The following is a 25,114-nucleotide window of genomic DNA, read 5'->3' as shown; positions in this document are numbered from 1 at the left end:
AAACGCTTTGAGAATCTAACGAGAAAGCTGAAGACTGATGTAAATTTATTTGCCAGATACAACGATGTAATAGAAGACTATCTTCAAAATGGTATCTGTGAGGAGGTTGCAGATGGAAAACCAGAAATGAATCAACAGACTGTGAAATATTATATGCCCCATCATGCTGTAATAAGAGAAGAAAAGGCCACAACCAAACTTAGAGTGGTATTTGATGCATCCTCACATGAGGCAAACAGTCCATCCCTCAACGACTGTCTGTACACTGGACCTAACCTGAACCCAAACCTGCTAGATGTGCTCATAAAGTTCAGATTGCACAAGATAGCATTTACTGCTGATATAACTAAGGCTTTTCTTCAAATCTCACTAGCAGAAAAGGACAGAGATGCTGTCAGGTTCTTGTGGATGCACAGACCTTTAGCTAAGGACTGGAAAAATGAGGTGCGTGTCTTAAGGATGAAAAGAGTTGTTTTTGGAGTAACTCCCAGCCCATTCTTGCTTGCTGCCACTATCAGAAAACATCTCAAACAATTTGAAAGAAAACAGCCAAAGGCAGTACAGGCTCTCAGAGACTCTATGTATGTAGATGACTTTATTTCAAGCTCACCTACTGTGCAGGATGCTCTTCACATGACAACTGCAGCAAAGCACATTCTCTCTCAGGCAAGCATGAACCTCTGCAAATGGGTTACCAACTCACCTGATCTGAAAGCCATGTGGAAAGAAAATGGAGTAGAGCTCACTGGTGATACAGAGTCCAGTGGAAATGTGCTTAAAGTACTTGGACTGGTTTGGAGACCGGAACACGATGATTTTGTGTTTGATCAAAAGGGGTTAATGGACATTTTGAAAGACAGAGAAAATACAAAAAGAAGTGTACTAAGAACATCAGCCCGTATATTCGACCCTATTGGATTTCTTACTCCTTTTACAGTCCGAGTAAAGTGCCTGTTCCAAGAGATGTGGGAAAAGGGACTGAGTTGGGATGAACCATTACCTACTGACTTAGAAGAGAAGTGGGAGCAATGGTGTCTGGAGTTACCACTGTTACACCTGGTGTCTATTCCCAGGTGGTACCACACTGAGATTAACAAAGAGTCACACACTGTAAAGTTGCATGTCTACTGTGATGCAAGTGAAAAGGCTTACGGTGCCGTGGCATATCTTCAAGGACAAAACAACCAAGAAGAGACTATTAACAGTTTTGTGGCCTCCAAGTCACGAGTAGCACCATTAAAGAAAATGACATTACCTCGCTTGGAGCTCATGGGTGCACTTATTGGAGCAAGATTAGGACACAGCCTCCTTAAGCCATTGAACATGGAGAAAAACCAGCTCAACATGTGGACGGACTCTATGATCACGCTTCACTGGATCCGCAGCTCATCACGTCGATGGAAACCATTTGTGAGCAACAGAGTGGCAGAAATACAAGGGCTCACAAATCCAGAACTCTGGTTCCACTGTGCTGGCAAAATGAACCCTGCCGACCTTCTTACGCGGGGTTACCATGCTCGGAGCCTTATTAAGAGCCAGCTGTGGTGGAAGGGACCCACTTCACTGTCTACGGATGAGAAGGAACTGAACATTTGTAGTGACTATGTAGTGGATGAAGTGAATGCAGAGCTGAGGTCTGGGTATGAGACTGTTGTGCAGTTCACTGCCACTGAGCAAACTGAACCTCTGTTAAACTTAGAAAGGTACAGCAAGCTTAAGACCATGTTAAGAATCACTGCATGGGTAAAGCGGTTTGTTAATAACACAAGATCTTATCTGAAGGTTCAGGGAGAGATAAGTACAGAAGAACTTGGTGCAGCTGAAATGTACTGGATTAAGTCAACACAAGAGAGTTGTTTCAGTTCTGAAATATTGCAGTTAAGGTCAAACAAAAATGTGAAGGTAGATTCTAAAATCAAAGATTTGAAACCATTCTTAGATGAAAATGGTCTAATAAGTGTTGGGGGAAGGCTGCAGAATTCAGATCTTAGTTTCAGAGAACAACACCCTTGGATACTACCGACAAATCACAAGTATTCTGAACTATTAGTTCAGTCATGTCACGAAAGAGTGATGCATTCTGGTGTAAGAGACACATTAACTCAAGTTAGAGAACAATATTGGATTTTGAGAGGCAGACAGCTTGTAAGAAACATTGTTTCAAAATGTTACATCTGCAAAAAACTAAAGGTTAAGGCAGCACAACAGATTACTGCTCCCTTACCTCGAGACAGAGTAACAGAATCACCTCCCTTTGAAGTTACTGGTGTAGATTTTGCTGGACCCTTATATGTTAAAACTAAGGACGGGTCTGTAAAATCATATATAGCACTGTTTACATGTGCAGTGACAAGAGCAGTACACTTAGAGTTGGTCTCAGATCAGACTACAGAGAATTTCTTATTGGCCTTAAAGAGATTCATTGCAAGACGAGGTCTTTGTAGGGTCATTTACTCTGACAATGCTAGAACATTCAAAAGGGCTGACAAGGATTTAAAGGAGTTATGGCAAAACATCTTAGGATCGACACTCACAGAGTTTTTCACTGACAAGGGAATCACGTGGAAGTTTATCGCTGAGCGAGCAGCTTGGTGGGGGGGATTCTGGGAAAGGCTTGTGAGATCTGTAAAAACATGCTTAAGAAAGGTACTGGGGAAAGCATCTTTGAGCTTTGAGGAGCTCACAACTGTTCTTACTGAAGTTGAGGCAGTGTTGAACTCCAGGCCTCTGTCCTATGTAACTAGTGATGCATTAGAACCCCAGCCACTTACCCCATCTCATTTCTTAGTTGGTAAACGCTTAACTTCCTTGCCACCAAAGATTATTCCATCACCTCACCTAAATCAGGTTCTCACTGCAAATCGCGAACAGCTAGGTAGAAGGTGGAAATACCAACAGAAACTTTTGATAGGCTTTTGCAAACGCTGGCGCAGAGATTATTTGATGGACTTAAAATCAGCCCACAGGGTGAACAGTCCTACTCCAACACTACTTAAAGTAGGAGATGTAGTTCTTTTGGGGGAGGACAATACACCCAGACAGACATGGAAAATGGGTAGAATTGTAGAGGTCTTCCCAGGCAGGGATGGTCTCATACGTTCATGCAATGTTCGTACTTCGACTGGTGGCTTGTTACGCAGGCCTATTCAGTTATTGTACCCTTTAGAGGTATCTTAAATGAAAGGTAAATCCTACACAGATGAACAGTTGTTCATCGGGTGGGAGGATGTTGTGACTTTTTTACACTTATGTTGTTCAGTATATTTGCATGATAAGTGACTGATTACAATTATATGTTAAGCATAATTTACATGATGATTATTATTATTATATTGAATATGATTGTATACAATTACAAAGGCGAAGTGAAATATATTTCAGTGTAAGACATGATTTATTTGAATAGAGGAAGTCTTTTATTTTGAAGAATGCTTAAGGATCTGTTACTGTTTAGTCACTATCTTGCTTTGTTGATTTTATTGCTTGGTTACGAGCAGTTGTTGTTGCTGTTGTTCTGTTTTTATCGGCTGAAGCCCTTTTTTTCCTCTTCAATAAATACTGAACAAAAGGGTTCAGTAAAGGAAATACGAGCCTCCGTCTTGTTTGAGAAGAAGCTTTACTCCGCTACATGGCGTACATACAGGCTCCACTGTCATGACGATGCAAAAATATGTACAATTAAAAATCGGTCAGTGTTCTTGAGAACATTTTTCAAAAACATATTAAGGCTTCAGAGATTCACTTCTTGATCATGTTGTAAGCAAAAAGCAAGAACTTTATATCTAAGTTTCCCATTTTATCAGTAAAAAAAATATCCTTTCTACAACTTATCTGAGTTTATATAACAGTTTGTGGACTAAAGATCAATCATAAAATAACGACAATTATAAGATTATGAAAGCTTAAATCTTTCTCCCACTGAACTCTGTCCAAATCCAACAAGTCAAAACCTTCTGTGAACAAAAAGTCAAACCTTCTGACATAAAACAAGAATATTTTCTACACTTGAGCTCAGAGATCTTCTGCAGTGGCAACAGACACCTTGCCCTGGGAGTTCACCGTCTCCTGCTGCCTGCTGTCCTATGTCTGTCGAGAAGTTGGACATTTGGACTTTATGTACCTAGAAGACATTAGAGAGCCGTCAGAATAAATTTGCTGAGTTTCAGGAGACAAAGCAAAGACTCAGACTAATAGAGTCACGGCTGATCTGGAACTCGCAGGGAAGGAACAACAATCAAATCACATCACGTTAAAGTCTAGCTGGTGAAGACTGATGATAAAGTTAAAGCAAAACTGTTCTGCAATAAACACGCAATGACAGCCCCGTCATTGTGGATCATTCTGTTTTCACTATCATTTAAGTCAATGTCAGCTCTCAACTAAAGTAACCATGATTGTTGAATCAAATGGGTTTGTCCACATGGAACAGAATACAGAGTGGGCAACGTTTATTCCTATAAAAAGGAAATCAAAGTAATAAACAACCTGTAAAAAATAATTTGGATATTTGCTTGCTTTAATAATACAAATTGCTAAAACAAGCTCCATCAAAATATGCCTGACAGGCACATAAACCTGAATTCAGCCAGATTAGAGTTTAGGTTTACGATCAGAGCCCACACCCGACCCAAAATTCAGGCCAGAATTATTTGTTTGATGATCGGGTTGGGCTCAGGTCATGTGACACTTTTAATAACTTTGCAGTACATCTCTTTCAACCAGAGAGTTTTTCGATATGAGCCGACATTAATGACTGGAGGCTACACAGCCTCATGAAAAAAAGCAAATATTCATATTTTTTGAAATTTGACAAATTGAAATGTGGTTTTGGAACAACATTGAATTTAAATCAGTTGTGCTTGATACTCACCAACCAAAAACAACAGTCAGGCACATGAACACAGTGCTTTTCATTGCAATGGCAAACCAGTACACAGTCCTGCCTGTTGGACCTGAGGAAAAGAAAACAACACCAAACATGAACTATGAAAACATGTCAGGATAAACATCATTTCTAGACATTTAAACACACAAGAGTCAGTATAAATATAATAGATACTTTTGTTAAAGATCACTGATGATTGCTGATCACCCAGATCATTTGTAGCCACACAGTAATACTCTCCTTCCTCAGTAGCATTGAAGTTGTAAACCTGCTCCATAGATACTTTAATGGCTCCATGTTCGCTGATCCTGAACCAGGTGAATCTGGGTGGAGGTTTGGCTCTGCTGGAGCAGCTCAGCTCCACCCAGCTACCTGCTGACACCAAACCTGATGGACTGATGGATGCTGAGGTGTTTCTAGGAGCATCTGAGGAAAATGAACTTTATTGATCACAAACAGCTGAACCATGACCTGCTGACAGGATCACTTACATGAAACACTGAGAGTCACTTCTGTCTCTGCTGTCTTGCTTCCTCCAATCACAGGATATCTGGCAGAACAGCTGATGTTGTATCCATCATGTGTGTCTGACAGAGTGATGGTCTCCTGGATTTTAGTTGTAAAGGTTCCATCTGTGTTTTTCTCTGTTTGTCTGAGAGAGTCTGGTTGGAGATTCCAGGTGAGTTCAGGAGGTGAGTGTGGACAGGGAGTGAAAGCTGAGCAGGTTACAGTGACAGACTGATGCTCCTTCAGGTCAGAGGGAACATTAATGCTGGGCCTCCAAGGAGAATCTGGAGTTTTAAACCAGACATTTTAAAAAAGTGACCCAGTGATTTACGGTTACATAGACAACAAAATATTAATAATCAGCCTTTTCAGCACTGGACTTATATTACAGAACTTTTAAAGCAAGATTTTCTTACCTTTAACTTTTATCTTAATTGGATTGCTACAAGCTGTTGCTCTGAACGGCCCGTTCTCAACTCTGAAGAAGTATCTATCCGCATGTGTGGAGTTTAAGTCATGAAACAGGGTGGTGCAGTTTTTCTCTCTCAAGTTTCCAATAATCTTCAGATGATCAGTGTTATCTGTCCTACTGCTATTGAAAATAACATTTTGTGGATCATGTTTAAAATCCATGTTATGTTTCATCCAAACTCCAACAACAGTTGCGCTCTTGTCAAATGTTTTCTCTCTTGTCTTAAAGCTACATGGGATTTGCAAACAAGATCCACTCAGAGCTTCAATCTCCTTTGGTGCAGTGATGTTGAGAGCTGGTGCAATAAAGTTACAGGAATCAGCCAAAACACCTTAAGAAGAGATAAAAGATGAACATAGCATGAAGAAACAGCATCCTGTAGAGAAAAATTCATGATTCATAAACTCCAGTTCAGCTGCAGGTAAATGTGGAGCTTTTAAACAAGATTAAGATAAAATATTTGAGACTACAAATGATTCACATGATGTCTCTACATGAAAGGAGGTGAACAAACATCTCACCTGGCAGAAAGAAGACACTCAGTAACATGTTGACTGTCAGCATGTTCTCAGAGAGAGTCGCCATCAGACTCTGATGGTCCTTCATCTCAAGACAAAGATACGAAAGCTAAAGTTACCACTGGTCTTCACGACTCTAAAGAAAAGTATCACTTGCTTTCTAACAGTTCCAATGAAATGACATCAAACTGACTGTCGTCCAGCGATGATGTGTTGCAAATAAATAAGTATATCTGTTACTTTTCCACTTTTGCAACATCCTGTTGATGCAGAAAGATTGAGTCACTGGTGAATTCACACCACAAGAACAACAGAGACTATGAACAAGTTACACTGTTGGTTTTAAGAAGGTGTGTGTAATTTTGTCTACACTGGTGAAAGTGTAACTGGTAGACATTTCGTTTCTATTCCAATACTTCATTTCATGAAATTATTTGAAGTTTAAAGACAACAAATCAATTTGCTGTTTAAGCAAACAGTCAACTACCTTTATTCAATCAGTCTGAATGACTGATTAGTTCACAAATAATGACTGATTAAATATCAGTAAATGCCAACTAAATAAAAATCTCAAAGATAATATTCGGAAAAGAAAATTAAAATCAAATTAATGAGCACACAATGATTTTTTTTTTTACTGTTTTTTTTACTTAAATATCTCCAAATTAAACCCCATCCTTTTTTATCTCTACCTTGTAGAACTGCTAAAGAAAAATGCCTGTGTTGATATGAGACCTACTGATACGGCGAGAGGAACATTTATGCCCTGATCATACACTGTCAGCGTCACCAAGATCAGAAAGTGTTTGGCTGCAGCTTTTGTGACGTATGGCTTTGCTTTTGTTGCAGCTGATACTAGCTGCCACTGGGTGTCACTGTACTATGGCTTCGGAACGTGACGTCACTGCTCTAGTCAGAGGGGTATCAGCGCCATCTTTGTTGCCACCGACAAAAACGACTATCTCACAGATATTTTAGCTACGGCACGAACTTTCTGCGTTATTGGGTGTAATGTCCGATCACACGACCGAAAAGGTAAAAAGATGTAAAACGGACTTTCGTTTCACTATTTTCCTGCTTGGAAACAACGCGAGGAGGCTAAGCTAACAGAGCTAACTAAAAGAAGACGAATGTCCTGGGTGTCAGCGGTTGATACGTCCTTATATTACCTTCTCCAAAATCCCCAGATACCTACAAGTTTGCTCCAGACATTTCCATTCTTGTGTCTAAATTCGCTTTGTTAGTGTTGTGCCATAATATATTTTTGCTATGACTTTGTCCGGGTGTACTCATGTTCCGTTTATGTTGAGTTCATTTAAGTAGGTCAACCTTGTTTAGGTTGGGCTAATATTGTTTATGTAGCATAGTCTGAGTTTTGTCAGTGGACATCGAGGCTATTACATTTTTGTCAAGTAAACTATTTTACTAGTGTTATCAAATTTACAGTAGTAATACTGATGTGTGTTCTAATATGCCTCTATTCCAGAACAGCTGATTCAAATTATTGCATGACCATCAAGTACTACAGACCCCTGTTCATCACCCAGAGGTACAATTCAGATGTGTGGCAGAAGGGAAGCACCTAAAACATGCAGGACAGGGGGGCAGTTAGGACCAGGGTTGAGAAACACTGGTTTAGATCTTCACATTGCCTTTGTTATCCCTTGTCTCCTGTTTCATTGTGTTTTGGATTTCCTCGTTTTCCCTGGATTTTGGATTTAGTTTGTTTAAAAATAACATCCACATAAAGTACGTCCACCGCCACACCACATCATGACACAAACCAGATGAAAAAGCCCATCTTTAAACATTTAATGTGTAATTAAACAAGAAAGGTGACAAGTAAATTTTATGAAACAAATCACACTTTAATAAATATTTGTTGTATTTAACATATTTCAGGTAAGTAAACATGTAATGAAATAGATCCAGTCCTAGAATTTTATGTAATTAAATATTACAGGTTACAAATGTTCTTATCATCTGAGGTAATATATTTTATGAACTTTTTAAAAAATATAATTTTCTTTTTTCCAATAATGTTTATTTCTTAATTTGATCACCATAGGTTCAGTTGTTCTTCCATGTCTGAGTCTGTATCTTTAGTAATTCTAGTTGGGTTATTTCTTTGTTTAGATCTTCTAGTTTCTCTTGCTCTGTGTTCCTTAGTTCTTGTTGTTAGATCAGCCTTGTCTCTATTTAGGTTTGGTTATGGTTTCCCTCATATCTTTCTCTCCTAGTTCATCAGGTTTTCTTTACTCTTAGTGTCTTTTGTATTAGAAGTATTTTTCAGTTCCCTGTTTCCTCCCGTTTGTGTTCCCAGCAGATCTCCTCAGTTTTCCTGTGCCACCTTCTCCCCAGCCCTCGGCCAGCTCCTGTGCCAAATTACTCACACCTGCTATCACTCTTCTCATTTAGGCCATTGTCCCAGTACTTAAGCTCCTCTTTTTCAGTCACACTTTATTATTTATATTTACTTAAAGTGTGAAGTAGATCTCACTTTAAGTAAATATTTGTTGTATTTAACATATTCCAGGTAAGTGAACATGTAATGAGATAGATCCTATCCTAGAATTTTATGGAATTGAAAATTAAGGGTAGCAAGTGATGATCATCTGAGGTATATTCATTTTATAAATATTTTTTTAAAATATAATTTTGGTTAAAAAATAAAAAAGGGACTCACCCTGAATGGCTAACTGAAGGGCGCACAATCCTGATCCATGATAAATACATGAGCATGGGGCTGTGGAAAACCACCCTTGAAGCCAACTGCAAACCACTTGCACAAGTGTCCATCAAATGTGGCATATACCAAGGAGATGCTCTGTCCCCACTGCTGTTCTGCATAGGCCTGGCTACGGATACCGACTCTAAAATGGGGCCACAATCAGTCACCTCCTCTACATTGGGATGTCAGTCGGACTAGAGAAGTGTGGCCGGATGGTTACAAAGAGAGGGAAGGTCGTCCGCACAGAAGGGGTCTCACTCCCAGAGGGAACGATAGCAGACATAGAGCACGCACAGCTACAAGTACCTGGGAATACCACAAGCAAATGGCAACCTCGATGAGGTCACAAGGAAAGGAGCCACAGCCAAATACCTCCAACGAATAAGGCAAGTCCTGAGAAGCCAGCTCAATGGCAAGAACAAGATCCGTGCAATACACAGCTATGCCTTACCAGTAATCAGATACCCTGCCGGAATAATTAGCTGGCCAATGGAAGAGATAAAGGGACGTTAAGACTCGGAAGCTACTAACCATGCATGGAGGGTTCCACCCCAAATCCAGCACCCTGAGACTGTACACAAGCCGTAAGGAAGGAGGCAGAGGACTGGTGAGTGTGAGAGCCACTGTCCAGGATGAAACATCCAAGATCCATAAATACATCAAGGACAAAGCCTCAATGGACGATGTCATGGGAAGACAAGCCCCTACATGGGATGTACCACCGACAAATAACTGAAATGGCTGATATCAGGAAATCCTACCAATGGCTGGAGAAAGCTGGACTCAAGGACAGCACAGAGGCCCTCATCCTGGCCGCCCAGGAACAGGCCCTAAACACCAGAGCAATAGAGGCTCAGATCTACCACACCAGACAAGACCCAAGGTGTAGGTTGTGCAAGGAGGCTTCTGAGACAGTCCAGCACATAACAGCAGGGTGCAAGATGCTGGCAGGGAAAGCGTACATGGAACGACATAACCAAGTGGCGGGCATAGTGTACAGGAACATCTGTGCCGAATATGGACTGGAAGCCCCGAGGTCAAAGTGGGGAACACCCCCAAAGGTGGTGGAGAATGACCGAGCTAAGATCCTGTGGGACTTCCAGATCCAGACAGACAAGATGGTAATGGCGAACCAACCGGACATTGTGGTGGTGGATAAAGAACAGAGGAAAGCCGTTGTGGTGGATGTAGCAATACCAAGTGACCACAACATCAGGAAAAAGGAGCATGAGAAACTGGAGAAATACCAGGGCCTCAGAGAGGAACTGGAGAAGGCCTGGAAGGTGAAGACCACAGTGGTGCCTGTGGTCATCGGGGCCCTCGGGGCAGTCACCCCCAAACTGGAGCAGTGGCTCAAACAGATCCCAGGAACAACATCAGACATCTCAGTCCAGAAATGTGCAGTTCTAGGCACAGCCAAGATACTGCGCAGAACCCTCAAGCTCCCAGGCCTCTGGTAGAGGACCCGAGCTCAGAGGATGAAACAGACCACCCACGGAGGGTGAGAAGGGAATTTATATATATATATATATATATATATATATATATATATATATATATATATATATATATATATATATATATATATATATATATATAAAGTGTTAAAATGTAATAAAGGTGAGTGTTCCTCATCTATACAGTCCAGTAGAACAATTTCTCACAGATTGAGTTAATGACATGATTTGGAAGCTAGTGAAGAAAACATTTAATGTGAAATGTATTTAAATTATTGAATATGACTTAAAATTTTAGTAGAGGATAGTGTGCCTCGTGTAATGGCATGAATGACCACTTTTTTGTATCAGTTGGTCACAAGACAAAGCATTTATTTACAGGAGTGTTCAGAAATTGACGGTCCCTATGTGAAACTCCGAGCGCTTGAGGAGGGACCAGTAAAGAACAGCTGGCCGAAATTAGCGTTCATAAATCGGATCAACCTTGAGCTGAACGTCCCTTACTCCACGGAGCGCGAATATCCAGTATCCAACTTGAAAACTGCGGTCGTTAACACAATGAAAACACCGGTGTTCTGACTAGTTTGGTTTGGTCTGTGGACACCAAAAATGGCGCCGAGCGACGTAAACGTCATACGCTGTGACGTCAGCTCCAACGCTCTATTCACTAAGACCTTTAGTTATTTAAATATAAAAAAATCTGAAATTATGTTTAGCTTTCTTAGTCCTTTATTTTTTTTTTTTACTAAGAAACAACTTATAGAAACAAAAATATTGAAATAAAATATTGGATAGGTAAAGTCTAGGGTTTTTTTATTTTTAGTCTGAATAAAGTACAAAATATTATGTTGGTGCAAAGGTGCTCTAGCATAATTACCATGCAAACACTACATAGTCTTTTTTTTTTAGCAAATCTTTAATCTTTGTGAGCAAACAAACCTAAACACAAGTAGATGTGAATGTTCTTCATTATTTATATTTTGATGTGCAAAAAACAGATGTAAGCAATCATTCTTGAACATGCTATGTAAACCAAAAAAATGAAATGATACAACAGATATAAATTTATTATATTACATATCAAGTACAACATTGTTAAAATAGAAAAAATATGGAGCATTTTAAAATTCCTGTACTTTTTGTGTTTTTAGCTATTTTAAATTTAAGATGGCGTACATACAGGCTCCTCTGTCATGATGATGCAAAAATATGTACAATTATAAATCGGTCAATGTTCTTGAGAACATTTTTCAAACACATATTTAGGCTTCAGAGATTCACTGCTTGATCATGTTGTAAGCAAAGAGCAAGAACTTTATATCTAAATATTCCATTGTAGCAGTAAAAAAATATCTTTTCTACAACTTATCTGAGTTTATAAAACAGTTTGAGGACCAAAGATCAATAATAAAACAATGATAATTATGATAAAATTACGAGACCAGTGGGTTTAAAACTTTCTCCCACTGAACTCTGTCCAAAACCAACAAGTCAAAGCCTTCTGTGAACAAAAAGTCAAACCTTCTGACATAAAACATCTCATATTTTCTACACATGAGCGTAGAGATCTTCTGCAGGGGCAACAGACACCTTGAGCTGGGAGTACACCGTCTCCTGCTGCCTGCTGTCCTGTGCTGACATGGAGGAAGCTTCAAGTCTCCTCTGAAGGAAGTTCACTTCTTCATAATGAAGTTTTTCCTCTCTTTTTTCATTAGCTGGTTTTTCAACAGTAGCATCCTCACTTGTTTGACTCTGTGGAAAATAGTACATTAGTTTGTTCATGTTGATGGTGTTACTAATCGACAGGTGAAACAATGTAAACGGTGCATTGCTAGACGCAGAAGTTGAACGTGTCTCTACCTGAGTCTTTTGTGGAGTTGAACGTTTGCACTTCAAGTACCTAGAAGACATTAGAGAGCCGTCAGAATAAATTTGCTGAGCTTCAGGAGACAAAACAAAGACTCAGATTAAGAGAGATCTGGAACTAGCAGCAGAGGAACAACAGTAAAATCACATTGTCATAAATTAAAGCAAGGAAATCAAAAATAATAGATAATAATCCGTTAAAGGTACATAGGTACTTGCTTGTTTGTAATAGAAAATGACAAAAACAAGCTCCATGAAAACATTGAGCTTGGGGTGGGTTGGTCTTCACATAGACCTGACATAAACCAGATTGGAGTTCAGATTTATACTCAGAGCTGAGAGCCTCCGGAAATTCAGGCCAAAACTATTTGTCTGATGGTCGGGTCAGTCTCGGATTTTCGTGGCACGCTTAATGACCTCAAAATACATCCAGCACAGAGAAATCCCAATGATATAAAAGTTGTGATGATGTATTTATTATAGTCTAAATAAAGGAGGAGGGGAAGGAGGTAATAAAGGAGTTAGAGTAGAGACCTTTACATGCAAAATCACCATCTGACATAAGGTATGTAATTCCCATCAACCCATTAATTTCTAATTCTTCTGGAAAAGTTAAAAAAAAAAAAACATTTCCAGAAGAGCTGAAGCTCTGATAGGAATTATAACACACCCAATGAATGGGATGTAACTCAATAATAAATGACTGATGAGCTAATACCACGCATATGTAAGAGCAAATTAGAAAAACCCAGTAAACTTGACATCTAGACTTTAAACCTGTGTGTTGAAACTGGAATACCAACGATGGCATGGAGAGATCATACAAACTCAACTCAAACAGGAAACAATTATTTCAGAGCATTTTGCTATGAGGCAACATTACCAATGACTGGCCCAACATGTATCCTCCTGAGAGATTGCATAACTATTTTCTAAATTTGACATATGATTAAACTGAAATGTTGTTTCGTAAGTTTAGATCGGCTATGTCTGACACTCACCAAGCACAAACAGCAATCAGGCAGATGAACACAATGATTCCCACTAAAATACCCTTCCAGTATGCAGGACTGCCTATTGGACCAGAAGGCAGAAAAAAAACACATCTAAATATTAATTATATATGTAAAACAAAATGAGACACATGAACTTTATTGATCACAAACAGCTGAACCATGACCTGCTGACAGGATCACTTACATGAAACACTGAGAGTCACTTCTGTCTCTGCTGTCTTGTTTCCTCCAATCACAGGATATCTGGCAGAACATGTGATGTTGTATCCATCATGTGTGTCTGACAGAGTGATGGTCTCCTGGATTTTAGTTGTAAAGGTTCCATCTGTGTTTTTCTCTGTTTGTCTGAGAGAGTCTTGTTGGAGATTCCAGGTGAGTTCAGGAGGTGAGTGTGGACAGGGAGTGAAAGCTGAGCAGGTTACAGTGACAGACTGATGCTCCTTCAGGTCAGAGGGAACATTAATGCTGGGACTCCAAGGAGAATCTGGGGTTTTAAACCAGACATTTTTAGAAAGTGACCCAGTGATTTACGGTTACATAGACAACAAAATATTAATAATCAGCCTTTTCAGCACTGGACTTATATTACAGAACTTTTAAAGCAAGATTTTCTTACCTTTAACTTTTATCTTAATTGGATTGCTACAAGCTGTTGCTCTGAAAGGCTCGTTCTCAACTCTGAAGAAGTATCTATCCGCATGTGTGGAGTTTAAGTCATGAAACAGGGTGGTGCAGTTTTTCTCTCTCAAGTTTCCAATGATCTTCAGTTGATCAGTGTTATCTGTCCTACTGCTATTGAAAATAACACTTTGTGGATCATGTTTAAAATCTAAGTTATGTTTCATCCAAACTCCAACAACAGTTGCGCTCTTGTCAAATGTTTTCTTTCTTGTATTAAAGCTACATGGGATTTGCAAACAAGATCCACTCAGAGCTTCAATCTCCTTTGGTGCAGTGATGTTGAGAGCTGGTGCAGTAAAGTTACATGAATCAGCCAAAACACCTTAAGTAGAGAAAAAAGATGAACATAACGTGAAGAAACAGCTTCCTGTAAAGAAACATTCATGATTCATAAACTCCAGTTCAGCTGCAGCATGGTAAATGTGGAGCTTTTAAACAAGATTAAGATAAAATATTTGAGATTACAAATGATTCACATGATGTCTCTAAATGAAAGGAAATGAGCAAACATCTCACCTGGCAGAAAGAAGACACTCAGTAACATGTTGACTGTCAGCATGTTCTCAGAGAGAGTCACCATCAGACTCTGATGGTCCTTCATCTCAAGACAAAGATACGAAAGCTAAAGTTAATCACTGGTTTTCACGACTCTAAAGAAAAGTATCACTTGCTTTCTAACAGTTCCAATGAAATGACATCAAACTGACTGTTGTCCAGCGATGATGTGTTGCAAATAAATAAGTATATCTGTTACTTTTCCACTTTTGCAACATCCTATTGATGCAGAAAGATTGAGTCATTGGTGAATTCACACCACATGAACAACAGAGACTATGAACAAGTTACACTGTTGGTTTTAAGAACGTGTGTGTAATTTTGTATACACTGGTGAAAGTGTAACTGGGAGACATTTCGTTTTTATTCCAAAACTTCATCTCATGAAATTATTTGAAGTTTAAAGACAACAAATCAATTTGCTGTTTAAGCAAACAAAGTCAGCTTCTCCCACTCTCTTTTTTCATCAGTCGGAATGACTGATTAGTTTAAAAAAAACAAAAAACAATGACGGATTAAATATGTAAATGTAAACTAAATAATTTTAACAAAAACATAAACATTATCAAGAAAGGTAGCTGTTTTTGCTCAAAACTTTGCATTGTGTAGTTATTTAAAATGAAATGGACAAACAGATTTTTGTAGGTAGAGAACATATGTTTCTGCAGTACGTTTCTTATCTTCTGCATATGGGTGGATAAGCCTTGAGATTACAACAAACCAGGAACAACATTCAAGTTTTGCATGTAAATAAAAATCTTTAGGTCATCGTAGAGCAAAATCACAAAAAATGACAAAAAGACGGAATAATGATGTCTATGTTGCCATAGACATCAACTGGTTGAGCCTGATGCAAGTTATAATGATCCGAATTGATCAAATGTGAAATATTCTACATCATCTAGATGTAAATGATTTAGTCAAATAACACTGATACTGTCCAAGATGACTATTGCAATTATTTCATAAGGATAGTGCCTGACACTTCGCTTTTCAATTTACACGTGTTTATTTATGTCTTCATTGGGTAGTTGTGGCAAAATATGTTTTTTAAAACAAAACAGTACATGGATTAATAGAAATACAGTGAAATAGAAAAATCTAATTCTGGGGCAATTCTTATTTAAAAGTTGAACTCTTACTAAAAAGAACTGAGTAAACAGGGACACTTATTTAAATGTAAGTTTGATATTCCCCTATATTAATTTTATTGGAGTATGACTATTTTGTTCACCATTCTTTCTTGTGCACCACTCCTTTTCCTTCCGTGACTCTGCTGTGCCACAGAGGGGAAAGAAATGTGGGTTCCTTTTTAGAGTGGTGTCTTAAAATAGATTCCCAGTTGTGACTTCATTTACCGAAACTGTTGCTAAAACTATAAAAACTTGCATAGAAACCATGACATCATCGTCTTGGACTTCTCCAAAATCTTTATAATCGTGGTTTAGAATAGTTTGAAGAAAGGAAATAGAGAAAAACCCCTGTTATATCTTTCTGACTATAAGTAAATAGATTTTATTTTTTTTTAGGAATTATGATTGGCGCAAAATCGGAGAGTTTGTCTCCTTTTATTTTGAAATGGTTTTCCTCCGAACACGTCTAGAGCAACTTCCGGGTGTCATGCGGAACTCTCCCGTTGCCGGGTAACTGTAGGAATTAAAGTGTTCTCTCTTCTGACTTTTTTTTTTTTTTTTTTTTTTTTGTTACCTCTTGGGGAACTCGTGTTTTATTTAATTAATTTATTTATTTTGAAGTCGCCTGTAGAAAGGATGACTCAGAGTGGTTTTCATGGGTGAGTACGGTGTAAATTAAAAAAAACAAAGCGTCAAAATTATGTTTATTTTAGTTAACAAAGGTCAACTTTCAAATGTAAATCAAGCCCAATCCCAAACTGTTTGCAAGAAATTTGTAGTTTTTATTTTGTCCTAACATTTAGGAAAGAATAATAGATAGATAGATAGATAGATAGATAGATAGATAGATAGATAGATAGATAGATAGATAGATAGATAGATAGATAGATAGATAGATAGATAGATAGATAGATAGATAGATATGCAAAAAGGATAAGTTATTTTTGCGTTAATGTAGGGTTTTTTGTTTTCATGTTTAAAATTATTTTCTATACATCAACCATTGCATATTACTACCCATTTGGCCAAATGGGACCAAATGCTATCACATTTAATCAGACCAGTCTGAAAGGCCTTGTAGTTAACCTCGGCTTATCCAGCTCCATATTTTAGACGGTTACGCAAGAAGCGCGTTAATCTCAAACAAACTCACTGGACGGCTGGGATTCACTATTTAGTAAAAGCCACTTCAACTTGAGAGCCTTATGTACAAAGAAATATGAGAAATGCCAGATGAAGTGAAAGCAGGTCTATTCTTTTTTTCATTTTCAACTTTTTAATTGGCATCTGACCTCACATTTCTTCCCCAGTTTTCCATTCCCCCACTCACAGACTGATAGAGGGTTTCATGCAGGATCCCTAACATTTTTTTTAAAGATAGCCTCCTTTATCTGATTGTTTTGCTTATTTCATTAGAAAGTACCGTAGCAGGTTTTGAAGCAACGCAGAGTAAACAATATGAGCTACTGTATGTTTATTTCCTCCAACAAAGAATCAGCTTGAGCAAAATGCACTGCTCCTTTTTGCCTAGCCACCACTAGTTTCCAGAAACTGGAGGACGAGTCCAGTCCACAGGACAAAGCAGCAAAAATAATACAGCGGACCTGGAGAAGATATGTGGTACGTTCTGCGGTCTTAATTTGTGACAAGTTTTCATACTTTTTAGCTTTTTCACATTTTGTTGCTTTACAGTCAGAAATCCTCATGTTTATTGGGATTTTTTTGTGGTCGCTCAACACAAGGTTTGACTGAATTCTTTTTTTTTTTTTTTTGCCCCCATAAGTTTTGCTTTGCACAAGAGTTTGAGCTTGGAATATGTTTTGTAATGGATGTTTTTTTTTTGTTTGTTTGTTTGTTTTGTTTTTTGAGATATAATATTTGTGAAACACATTCATTAAAAAAAGAATATTTATAACTAACTTCTTCATTTGTGCAAAAAAAAAATTTAAATAAAAATATCAAAATTAAAACAAAACCCACAGCTTGATGCTAATATGTCCATGCGTCAGTCTGAAGATGGTGTGTTGAACTTGTTTTCTTTTTTTTTTTTTTTTACGGGAATCAGTGTAAAGGGGGTCTAAACTATCTGCATGCAACATTTTTCTTTCTACAAAAAACTGTTGAAAAACACATCAGTCGTTTTCCTTTCCACTTCATAATATTGTACTACTTTGTGCTATAAAATCCCAATAAAATACAACAAAGTGGTTGTTGGTTGTAATATGATAACGTCAACAACGCAGTGCAAAGAAGTCTTCAGGCATGTCCAGAAGATGATCAGCCAATGCTATCAGCAGGATCCCAGGTCACTTCTCCGAACCGTCAATCCTCGAGAGGTAGCAGACCGATAGATATCGTCGAAGCAAAAAAAATATCTCAGTCGAACGCAAAACTCTTCAAATCCGACTGTGTTTCACAGGCAGAGCTGCTCGATCCTGCGGCAGGCGTATTCATCCGATTTCGACTAGGAGGGGTAAGCTAGTGGAAAAGTTGTAAATAAAACACCACAAATTCGCAAAAAAAGATCATGGAAAAAGATTGTACGAACAAACCTACTCATTTTAAACTTTTACTTTTCATTCAGGTGAATTTTCCTCCCCAGGTCTACTACAAGATCTTCACCTACCGGCCCATCGTGGATATATGCGCAAGCAGCCCGAAGGACTACAATCACCTCTTCCGCATGAGGTATTTGACTGAGGAGAGGGATCCGACTCTAAACGCGACGGACCGAACGGGTTGGTATCGGCGTGTGGAGAACAACAACTGGAGGCTGTTCTGTTGCAAAGTAAGAGGGAAAAATATATTTGGATATATTTTCTGGTGATCAGAGGGAGCTCGTCTTTCAGCTACCGCACGCAGATAGCAATGCAAGTGCTTACATGTCCCGCTTCTCCAACAGCTCCTTACCAAGGAAGAACCCATAGACAGTTTTGTCATCAAGAAAATAGACTTTAATCCGTCGAAGATGCAGCGGAAAGAGGATGTGAGGAGATGGAGGAAAAGGAGGAAGATTGAGTGGCTGAGGCGGATGTGAGTTGTAGCGAGACGCAGTTTAACAGTTTTAACTAGTTTTAACAAATATCTAAGTAGAGCAAACAACAAAAAGCATATGTATTTGTAAAGAAGTTGCATACAGCAGTTTTGATAAAACATACAAATAACCGTAAAACTTTCAACTCTTAATTGCATTTGGTGCTCTCCGTTCATGTTTTGTGAGATCTTTCCTTCTTACTGAATAAACAATTCAGTTCAACAGGTTCCATATACAGACATCTGCACTTCAACTATGGGCTAAATATAGGCTTCCTAAGTTTGCCCAGCAGATGGCAGTGACATCAACATTAACGACATTAAAATTCATTGCAAGGACAATTCGGTAATGGCTGAAGGATTTTCCCAAAACATATTGCATCTGCACCTACAAAATATTTCTTTAATCAATGCTTTTTTTTAATCTCCAGGTATTCAGTCCACACTTTTACACATAAACAAATTCCTTAAATATCTCCATTTTAGAGACTTTTTTTTTTCCAAGTTCTGTCTGTGGTCTACAAGGTAAAAAAACAGAAAAGCATCTCAGTTGTCTAAAAATCTAATAGAGGTGCATTTGATTATTTCTTATCTTCCTGCTACATAAAGGTACCAGGAGGGCCGAGAGGAGACTCTGGAGGAGCAGTCCGATCAGTCCGACCTGTTGACAGTGGCGAGGAAATCAGCGAAGGACATGATGAGCTCAATCGAAGACAGAGGAGAAGATGAAATATTGGACTGGGAGCTGGATGAACTGTTGGCCTGGACAAGCAGCCTCAACTTTGAGGAGTGAGCTCTTCAAACATTTCTTTTCAATGTGCATTTTTACATTGTCCTGTAAAACTAAGGGTGCTTCCACACCATGGACCAACGCAGTTGGTTCGACTGGACAGATGGAAAACTTCCTATCTTCATTCCTTTCTTTTCACACTCATCAGTCCCTCCAGGATTTTGCAGTTGTCTTCATAATTAGCATAAATTTCATGATTAACATAAGTTAGCACCACTGATTTTTGCCTCAACTACATGTGCTCGATGTAGTTGAAGCTAATTTACAAAAGTTTTCAGATCACATATTTGTTTGTAAACAAATACGTGATCCCTTTTGTTAATTTCTCTCTTGGGTTCTCTAATTTCATGTGTCACCTGATGAAATGACTATCCTATCTATCTCTGGTTTGGAAGCTCCCTTATGTTAAGTTTTGCTTTGATATTTTTGCTTTTGCAGGTACATGGAAGAGTGGCAACAACTGGCCTGCAGTCACACGTCCGAGATAAGCAAAGGTTAACAAATTTCTTTTTACGTTTACCTTTTCATCACACTGCTTTTGTTATCAAAATGTTTTTTTGTTTATTTAGTTTTTTGTTTTAGTCTTCATGGATTAAATATGCTTTCAAGAAAATAATTTGTAATATTTGACCTTAATGTTCTCTTTCCCCTCTCCCCCAAACAGATCGTGCAATATTAACGCCAGTGGTGGGTGTGAGTCACTTGGGACCTCCAGTAACTTAGGTCAAGCAGAATAAAATCAAGAATGGTAACTGGACTATGTCTCCAAAAGCTTTATTGGGTATTTACTACATTACATTGCTGCCATTTGTGTGATCAAGTTGTTTTTAATTCACCACACTCTGTGAGTTTATGCTGTAAATAAGATTATTTTCTCATCCAATTTGAAGTATATGCAGAATCTGAATACAGAAGAGGTAAGAAAAAGTAAAAACTCATCTACTCTCTTCTGTTTCTTTAGATAGATTGATTCACAAACAGAAATACAACGTTCTCTTTGTTTATTTCTGACCTTTGGGTTTTTAAAAAAATCTCTGATCCTCTCAAATTATAAATGGTTTCACTTTTAAGAAATCTTCTTTGCAAATATACTGGTATGTATTTTAAACCTATCTTACAGAATATAATAGCCAACCAAGAAGTAAAATTTCATTAATTTTAACTTAAAGAACAATGGTTTTGTTGGACCTCTGTAGTGCTTTCTGCTGTGATTTGGAAAATAAAATCAATTTGTATGCTTTACAGGCATTCCCCTAAACTTCTACTCAAAGGGAGGGGTCAGTGAATTGTATAACACCAACATTTTACTCTCCCGTGGGGACTCAAGAATGACCTGTATATAAAGTTATTTTTTTAAGTTACAATTGATAATATCTGTGCATAACATTTTAAAGTCATATTTATAGGAAAAAAGGTGCAAAAATATACTGATATGGAGAGGGCACAATGTATATCCGTTATTTTGTCACCTCTCATGTCTTGGATAATAAAAATGATGAGAAGTTCTAAAATGTTGAAAATATTTTGTAATATGTTCTGTATAAACAAAAACAATGAAAAAGTTCAAGCGAACAACAAAAGAGGGGGCACCCGGATTTGAACCGGGGACCTCTTGATCTGCAGTCAAATGCTCTACCACTGAGCTATACCCCCGTTATGAATGAATGTGTAGTCTGTCTGTATTGGCCATATGTCAGTTGTGTGTTGAAGTGATAATGTGGTATGGGATATATATGTGGGTCAATAAAAACGAAATTTCATTCAGACAGGCTGTGATGGCATCACTACAAGATCTCGTGAAAATATTTCATGCATTACGGAGCACTTTGTAGGGGCGGAGTTTCGACCGGATGTTTCGTCTATACCACTCGACGCAAGCGGATATACGAGCATATGAAAAGGAAAGCGTAAGGAAAGAAGTCACAATGGTATTGTAGCATGTTTATATCACTTTTTAAATTTTCTGTAGGCGACAGATTCAGGACCATTGCGTTATTTTTATTTACATTTATACAATGTATTATCATGTCCTATGTAGCGTTTCGTCTGGTCATGTTGTGGAACTGATTCGTGAATTTGATTAGTCACTCGAGCTAATGCTAAATTAGCGCTAATGCTAACAACGATGTTTTCCTGGACTTTCTCATATAAAGTCAGCTCTGAATGTTTGCATGCATTTTGTGTTGGTTTATTGTGAGCAGATATGAAGATTGGATGTGTTTTTATTTTATTTGTGCGTCACAGAACAGCCGCGGACTCCGTTCTCAGCTTAAAGACAGCGTACCTGTGGCAGGACTGTGTCCACAGGGAGCTTATGGGGTACAGGACTCCCTGCGTAGCGGGTAAGAAACTATGGGATATATATTTACATAATTGAAATTATGATTTCAATTAATAATGTGCTAATTGTTGTGGGGGTTTATTTGTTTTTGCCTTTCTCTGCAAAAGCTTCACTAGTGTAAAGAATGAGCTTCTTCCAAGCCACCCACTGGAGCTGTCAGAAAAGAATGTAAGTTATCTAGTTTGTGTCCTTTAAATTTCATCCTCATGGCTCAAGCTTTAAAAGATACATTGGATAAGACTCCTTCATTGGCAACTCGACAAATGCTTGTACATATGCGGCAAATATATTTTTGAGTCAGCATTTAAATGACTGGAAAGGACGTGGGAAATACATTAACAGTGACACACACAAACAACCTAGAAACCTTTTATTACAACGCTCTCTACAGTACGAGACATTTTTAATGTGTTATTTTTATGTTTTTGTTCCAATTTTTAAATTAATTTTGCTTAGAAATTTAAGTTTGAGAAGTGTGAATTGGGAATAATTAATAACATGGGAAAACTGTAGGTTTCTGACCAATCCTGAACCATAAATCAGTTAATTTTTTCATTTTTTAATTATTCTATCTTAATACCACAAAATACAACTGGTATGCCACCATTAGCACTTTGACTACAGTCTGAGAACCATCAGTATTCAAATTCAAAATATTTCACTCATTCCAAATGAAACATAAATGTCTTCCTTGCTCATTTCCTCCCAGCATCCTCAAAGAGTCACTGTGGATGGTCACACTGTGGGCAGGAATGATATCCAGTAGAAGTCTGTCTTGCAGTGAATCTGAAGAGGCCTCTGACTGACGACTTGCTTTGTAACAGTTTCATGACTGTCGTGACATTTTAGCAGTTCGGTTATCTTCAGAGATGATATTCCGCTTTGTCCTGGATGACCAGCAGTTGTTAGCAAATGCTGCTAATCCACCTCATTTGATTTTGCTGCTTCTCTTTAAAACCTCCGTCTGGCTACGTGTGCCTGCAGGCTGCTTACCGCGGTGTTTCTCTGTGCTTTGCAGTTCCAGCTTAACCAGGACAAGATGAATTTCTCTACACTCAGAAACATCCAGGGTCTTCACGCTCCACTCAAATTGCAGATGGAGTACAGAGCAGCCAGACAGGTAAGGGTACTCCACCCCATTGATGGCCCCTTCCCTTTAACCTCCATGTTTTTATATCTGTTTTTTTAAGTCTCCCCTATTGGTACTGATGAAAGGTGCTTCTGTGTTCCAGATCCAGCGTCTGCCCTTCTTACCCAGCTCCAACCTGGCTCTGGACACCCTGCGAGGAAGCGATGAGTGCATCGGCTTCGAGGACATCCTCTGCGGTTAGTGTCTCTTTCCTCTGTGAAGAGGAAAAAAAAATCTTAACTGAAATAAATCTTAAGTAGAATAAACAATAAAATCCATGGCATGTGTCCTATGTTGGTTGTTTAGAGGTTCAGAGTCGGTTGTGCTGATTGAACGCTGATCAGTGTCAACATAAAGCCTGACCATCTGTCTTGTCTGTCTGTCTGTAGATCCAGGCCAGAGTGAAGTGATGGGCGAGCCTCACATGATGGTCGAATACAAACTGGGATTGCTGTGAAAGCTGCTGGATGTAGAAAACACACAACATGTTTAGGTTACTTTCTCCGAAATATATTTGATTGTCCATTCCAGGTCGGAAGTTATCAGCTGGGCTGCTGCAGAGTTGTTTTCAGACACGTGTTAGGCAGAAGGTGGGCCAGATGTAAATTAAACAGAGAGAGTTATAGCAGTCACTCAAACTGGTTTTCATGGCTCCTTTTTTGTTGTGTTTGAATCTGGTTAATATTTCTAATAAATTACATTCTTCTTCATGGTGTGGTTTCATTTCTTCAACTATAAAACTCCCGAAGCAGAACTTTGGCTCCTGTTACGTATCTACAGTTCTACGTAGTCATTAAAATTAAACTAATCAAGGTGAACTATTGTCTCTACAGAACTTTATCATCCAATCATAAACATTGAAAAAAAGTGTTAACATTTTTGCACAGCTATTAGTAGCAATATTGTGTTTTATATAATGTCTAGTTACTGCATAATTAAGAGGAAGCACAAGGATACAGACTTATTTTAAATGTAGTGCTAGCTTTTGCCTTCATAAATCATCTAATTAGTAAATGTAAATTTAAGAAAGCCCTGAGGAGTTTATTTCAAGAAGACAACAAACATTTAAGGTGCTGGTTAAACCAAAATAAAACTTTCTGATCTACATGCAATGCGATGGGAGAAGGAGAAAGACGTTCCAAGTTGATGAAGCTAATTACAAGAAACATGAGCAAAAAACCAAAAGCAAATAGAGACTTGAGATAATGTAACTTATGGATGTGTGCCTCAATCAAAATGACTAATTTCATTGTAAAGCGTCTTTGAGGGTCCTGAAAAGAGCTATACTAGTTTGGTGTCATTTCATTTCACCAACTTTTTTAAATAAAATTAATCATTAAGGCAAAAGGCTAGTCTATACCGGCGGTGAGGGAGGGGAGAGAAGAAACGTAGAAGTTCTGTTACTCACTGTAGCAATCAATTGAAACCTCACCGCCTTCGGACCAACCGGGAAAACGATGTTCACTGACAAGTATATATAGCAACAATGTTATTGACCATCTATCTAATGGTTTTGTTTTTATTTTCAGATGGTTTTCGCATGATTTTTAAAGTACCTTAAAGGTATAGCTAAGTAACGTACTTTAAAAGGAGACTTGAAATTTCCAGTGGTTAAAACTAAACAATTTTTACGGTCACAAGCCTCTTCTTGGGAAGCTTTGCATGCTGGGAATAATACGTATGTATGCCGGTTGTTTGTCTGAAGAAACTATACGTAAGCTAGTCCGCCATTTTGTGAGTGGCAGGCTCATTCCGAAAAGTGTGGAAATGTTTTTATTTTATTTATTTATTTATTTATTTCTGGCATAAAAGAAGCATAATACGTTTAGGTTCAACGAATCGTTTTCACATACAATAACATGTGCATTCTAGAACTACGGGAAAAGATTAGGGCCACCGAAAAAAAAAAATTCTGACTTTAATCTCAGAATTCCGACTTTAATCTCAGAATTCTGACTTTAATCTCAGAATTCTGACAGAATTACGTATAGTTTCTTTTT

At 38.2% G+C, this 25,114-nt stretch overlaps 3 protein-coding genes, 1 long non-coding RNA gene and 1 other non-coding gene across 5 annotated transcripts; 2 read left to right on the top strand and 3 right to left on the bottom strand.

Moving 5' to 3' along the window:
• Nucleotides 1-3,371: 3,371 nt before the first annotated feature.
• On the bottom strand, nucleotides 3,372-5,309 carry LOC148153333 (uncharacterized). Its single transcript, XR_015761728.1, has 2 exons — nucleotides 4,871-5,309; nucleotides 3,372-4,120 (listed from the first exon to the last, which is right to left on the bottom strand). It is a non-coding gene; the product is annotated as an uncharacterized LOC148153333 (long non-coding RNA).
• An 8,274-nt stretch (nucleotides 5,310-13,583) lies between these two features.
• On the bottom strand, nucleotides 13,584-14,988 carry LOC148153332 (sialic acid-binding Ig-like lectin 13). The gene is made up of 3 exons (XM_088001587.1): nucleotides 14,650-14,988; nucleotides 14,069-14,455; nucleotides 13,584-13,936 (listed from the first exon to the last, which is right to left on the bottom strand). Exons 1-3 carry the CDS (start codon nucleotides 14,732-14,734, stop codon nucleotides 13,629-13,631), a joined length of 780 nt encoding a protein of 259 aa, XP_087857713.1. The 5' UTR covers nucleotides 14,735-14,988; the 3' UTR covers nucleotides 13,584-13,628.
• A 1,488-nt stretch (nucleotides 14,989-16,476) lies between these two features.
• Nucleotides 16,477-20,401, top strand: cunh11orf65 (chromosome unknown C11orf65 homolog). Its single transcript, XM_014967892.2, has 9 exons — nucleotides 16,477-16,480; nucleotides 17,353-17,441; nucleotides 18,065-18,157; nucleotides 18,241-18,294; nucleotides 18,406-18,609; nucleotides 18,724-18,854; nucleotides 19,464-19,643; nucleotides 20,083-20,138; nucleotides 20,309-20,401. The coding sequence occupies exons 1-9, from the start codon at nucleotides 16,477-16,479 to the stop codon at nucleotides 20,365-20,367; spliced, it is 870 nt and encodes a 289-aa protein (XP_014823378.1). The 3' UTR covers nucleotides 20,368-20,401.
• An 824-nt stretch (nucleotides 20,402-21,225) lies between these two features.
• trnac-gca (transfer RNA cysteine (anticodon GCA)) lies at nucleotides 21,226-21,297 on the bottom strand. The gene has a single exon. It is a non-coding gene; the product is annotated as a tRNA-Cys (tRNA).
• Nucleotides 21,298-21,467: 170 nt separating this feature from the next.
• On the top strand, nucleotides 21,468-23,824 carry pomp (proteasome maturation protein). Its single transcript, XM_014967896.2, has 6 exons — nucleotides 21,468-21,572; nucleotides 21,889-21,986; nucleotides 22,093-22,153; nucleotides 23,004-23,105; nucleotides 23,218-23,311; nucleotides 23,504-23,824. The coding sequence occupies exons 1-6, from the start codon at nucleotides 21,495-21,497 to the stop codon at nucleotides 23,569-23,571; spliced, it is 501 nt and encodes a 166-aa protein (XP_014823382.1). The 5' UTR covers nucleotides 21,468-21,494; the 3' UTR covers nucleotides 23,572-23,824.
• The last annotated feature ends 1,290 nt before the right edge of the window (nucleotides 23,825-25,114 follow it).

Source organism: Poecilia mexicana, unplaced genomic scaffold, assembly GCF_051168715.1.
Source record: "Poecilia mexicana isolate PSO_F unplaced genomic scaffold, ASM5116871v1 scaffold_20, whole genome shotgun sequence".
Lineage (NCBI taxonomy): Eukaryota > Metazoa > Chordata > Actinopteri > Cyprinodontiformes > Poeciliidae > Poecilia > Poecilia mexicana.
The sequence above is the reverse complement of the archived record's forward strand: the minus strand, read 5'-3'. Positions and strand labels throughout refer to the sequence as shown.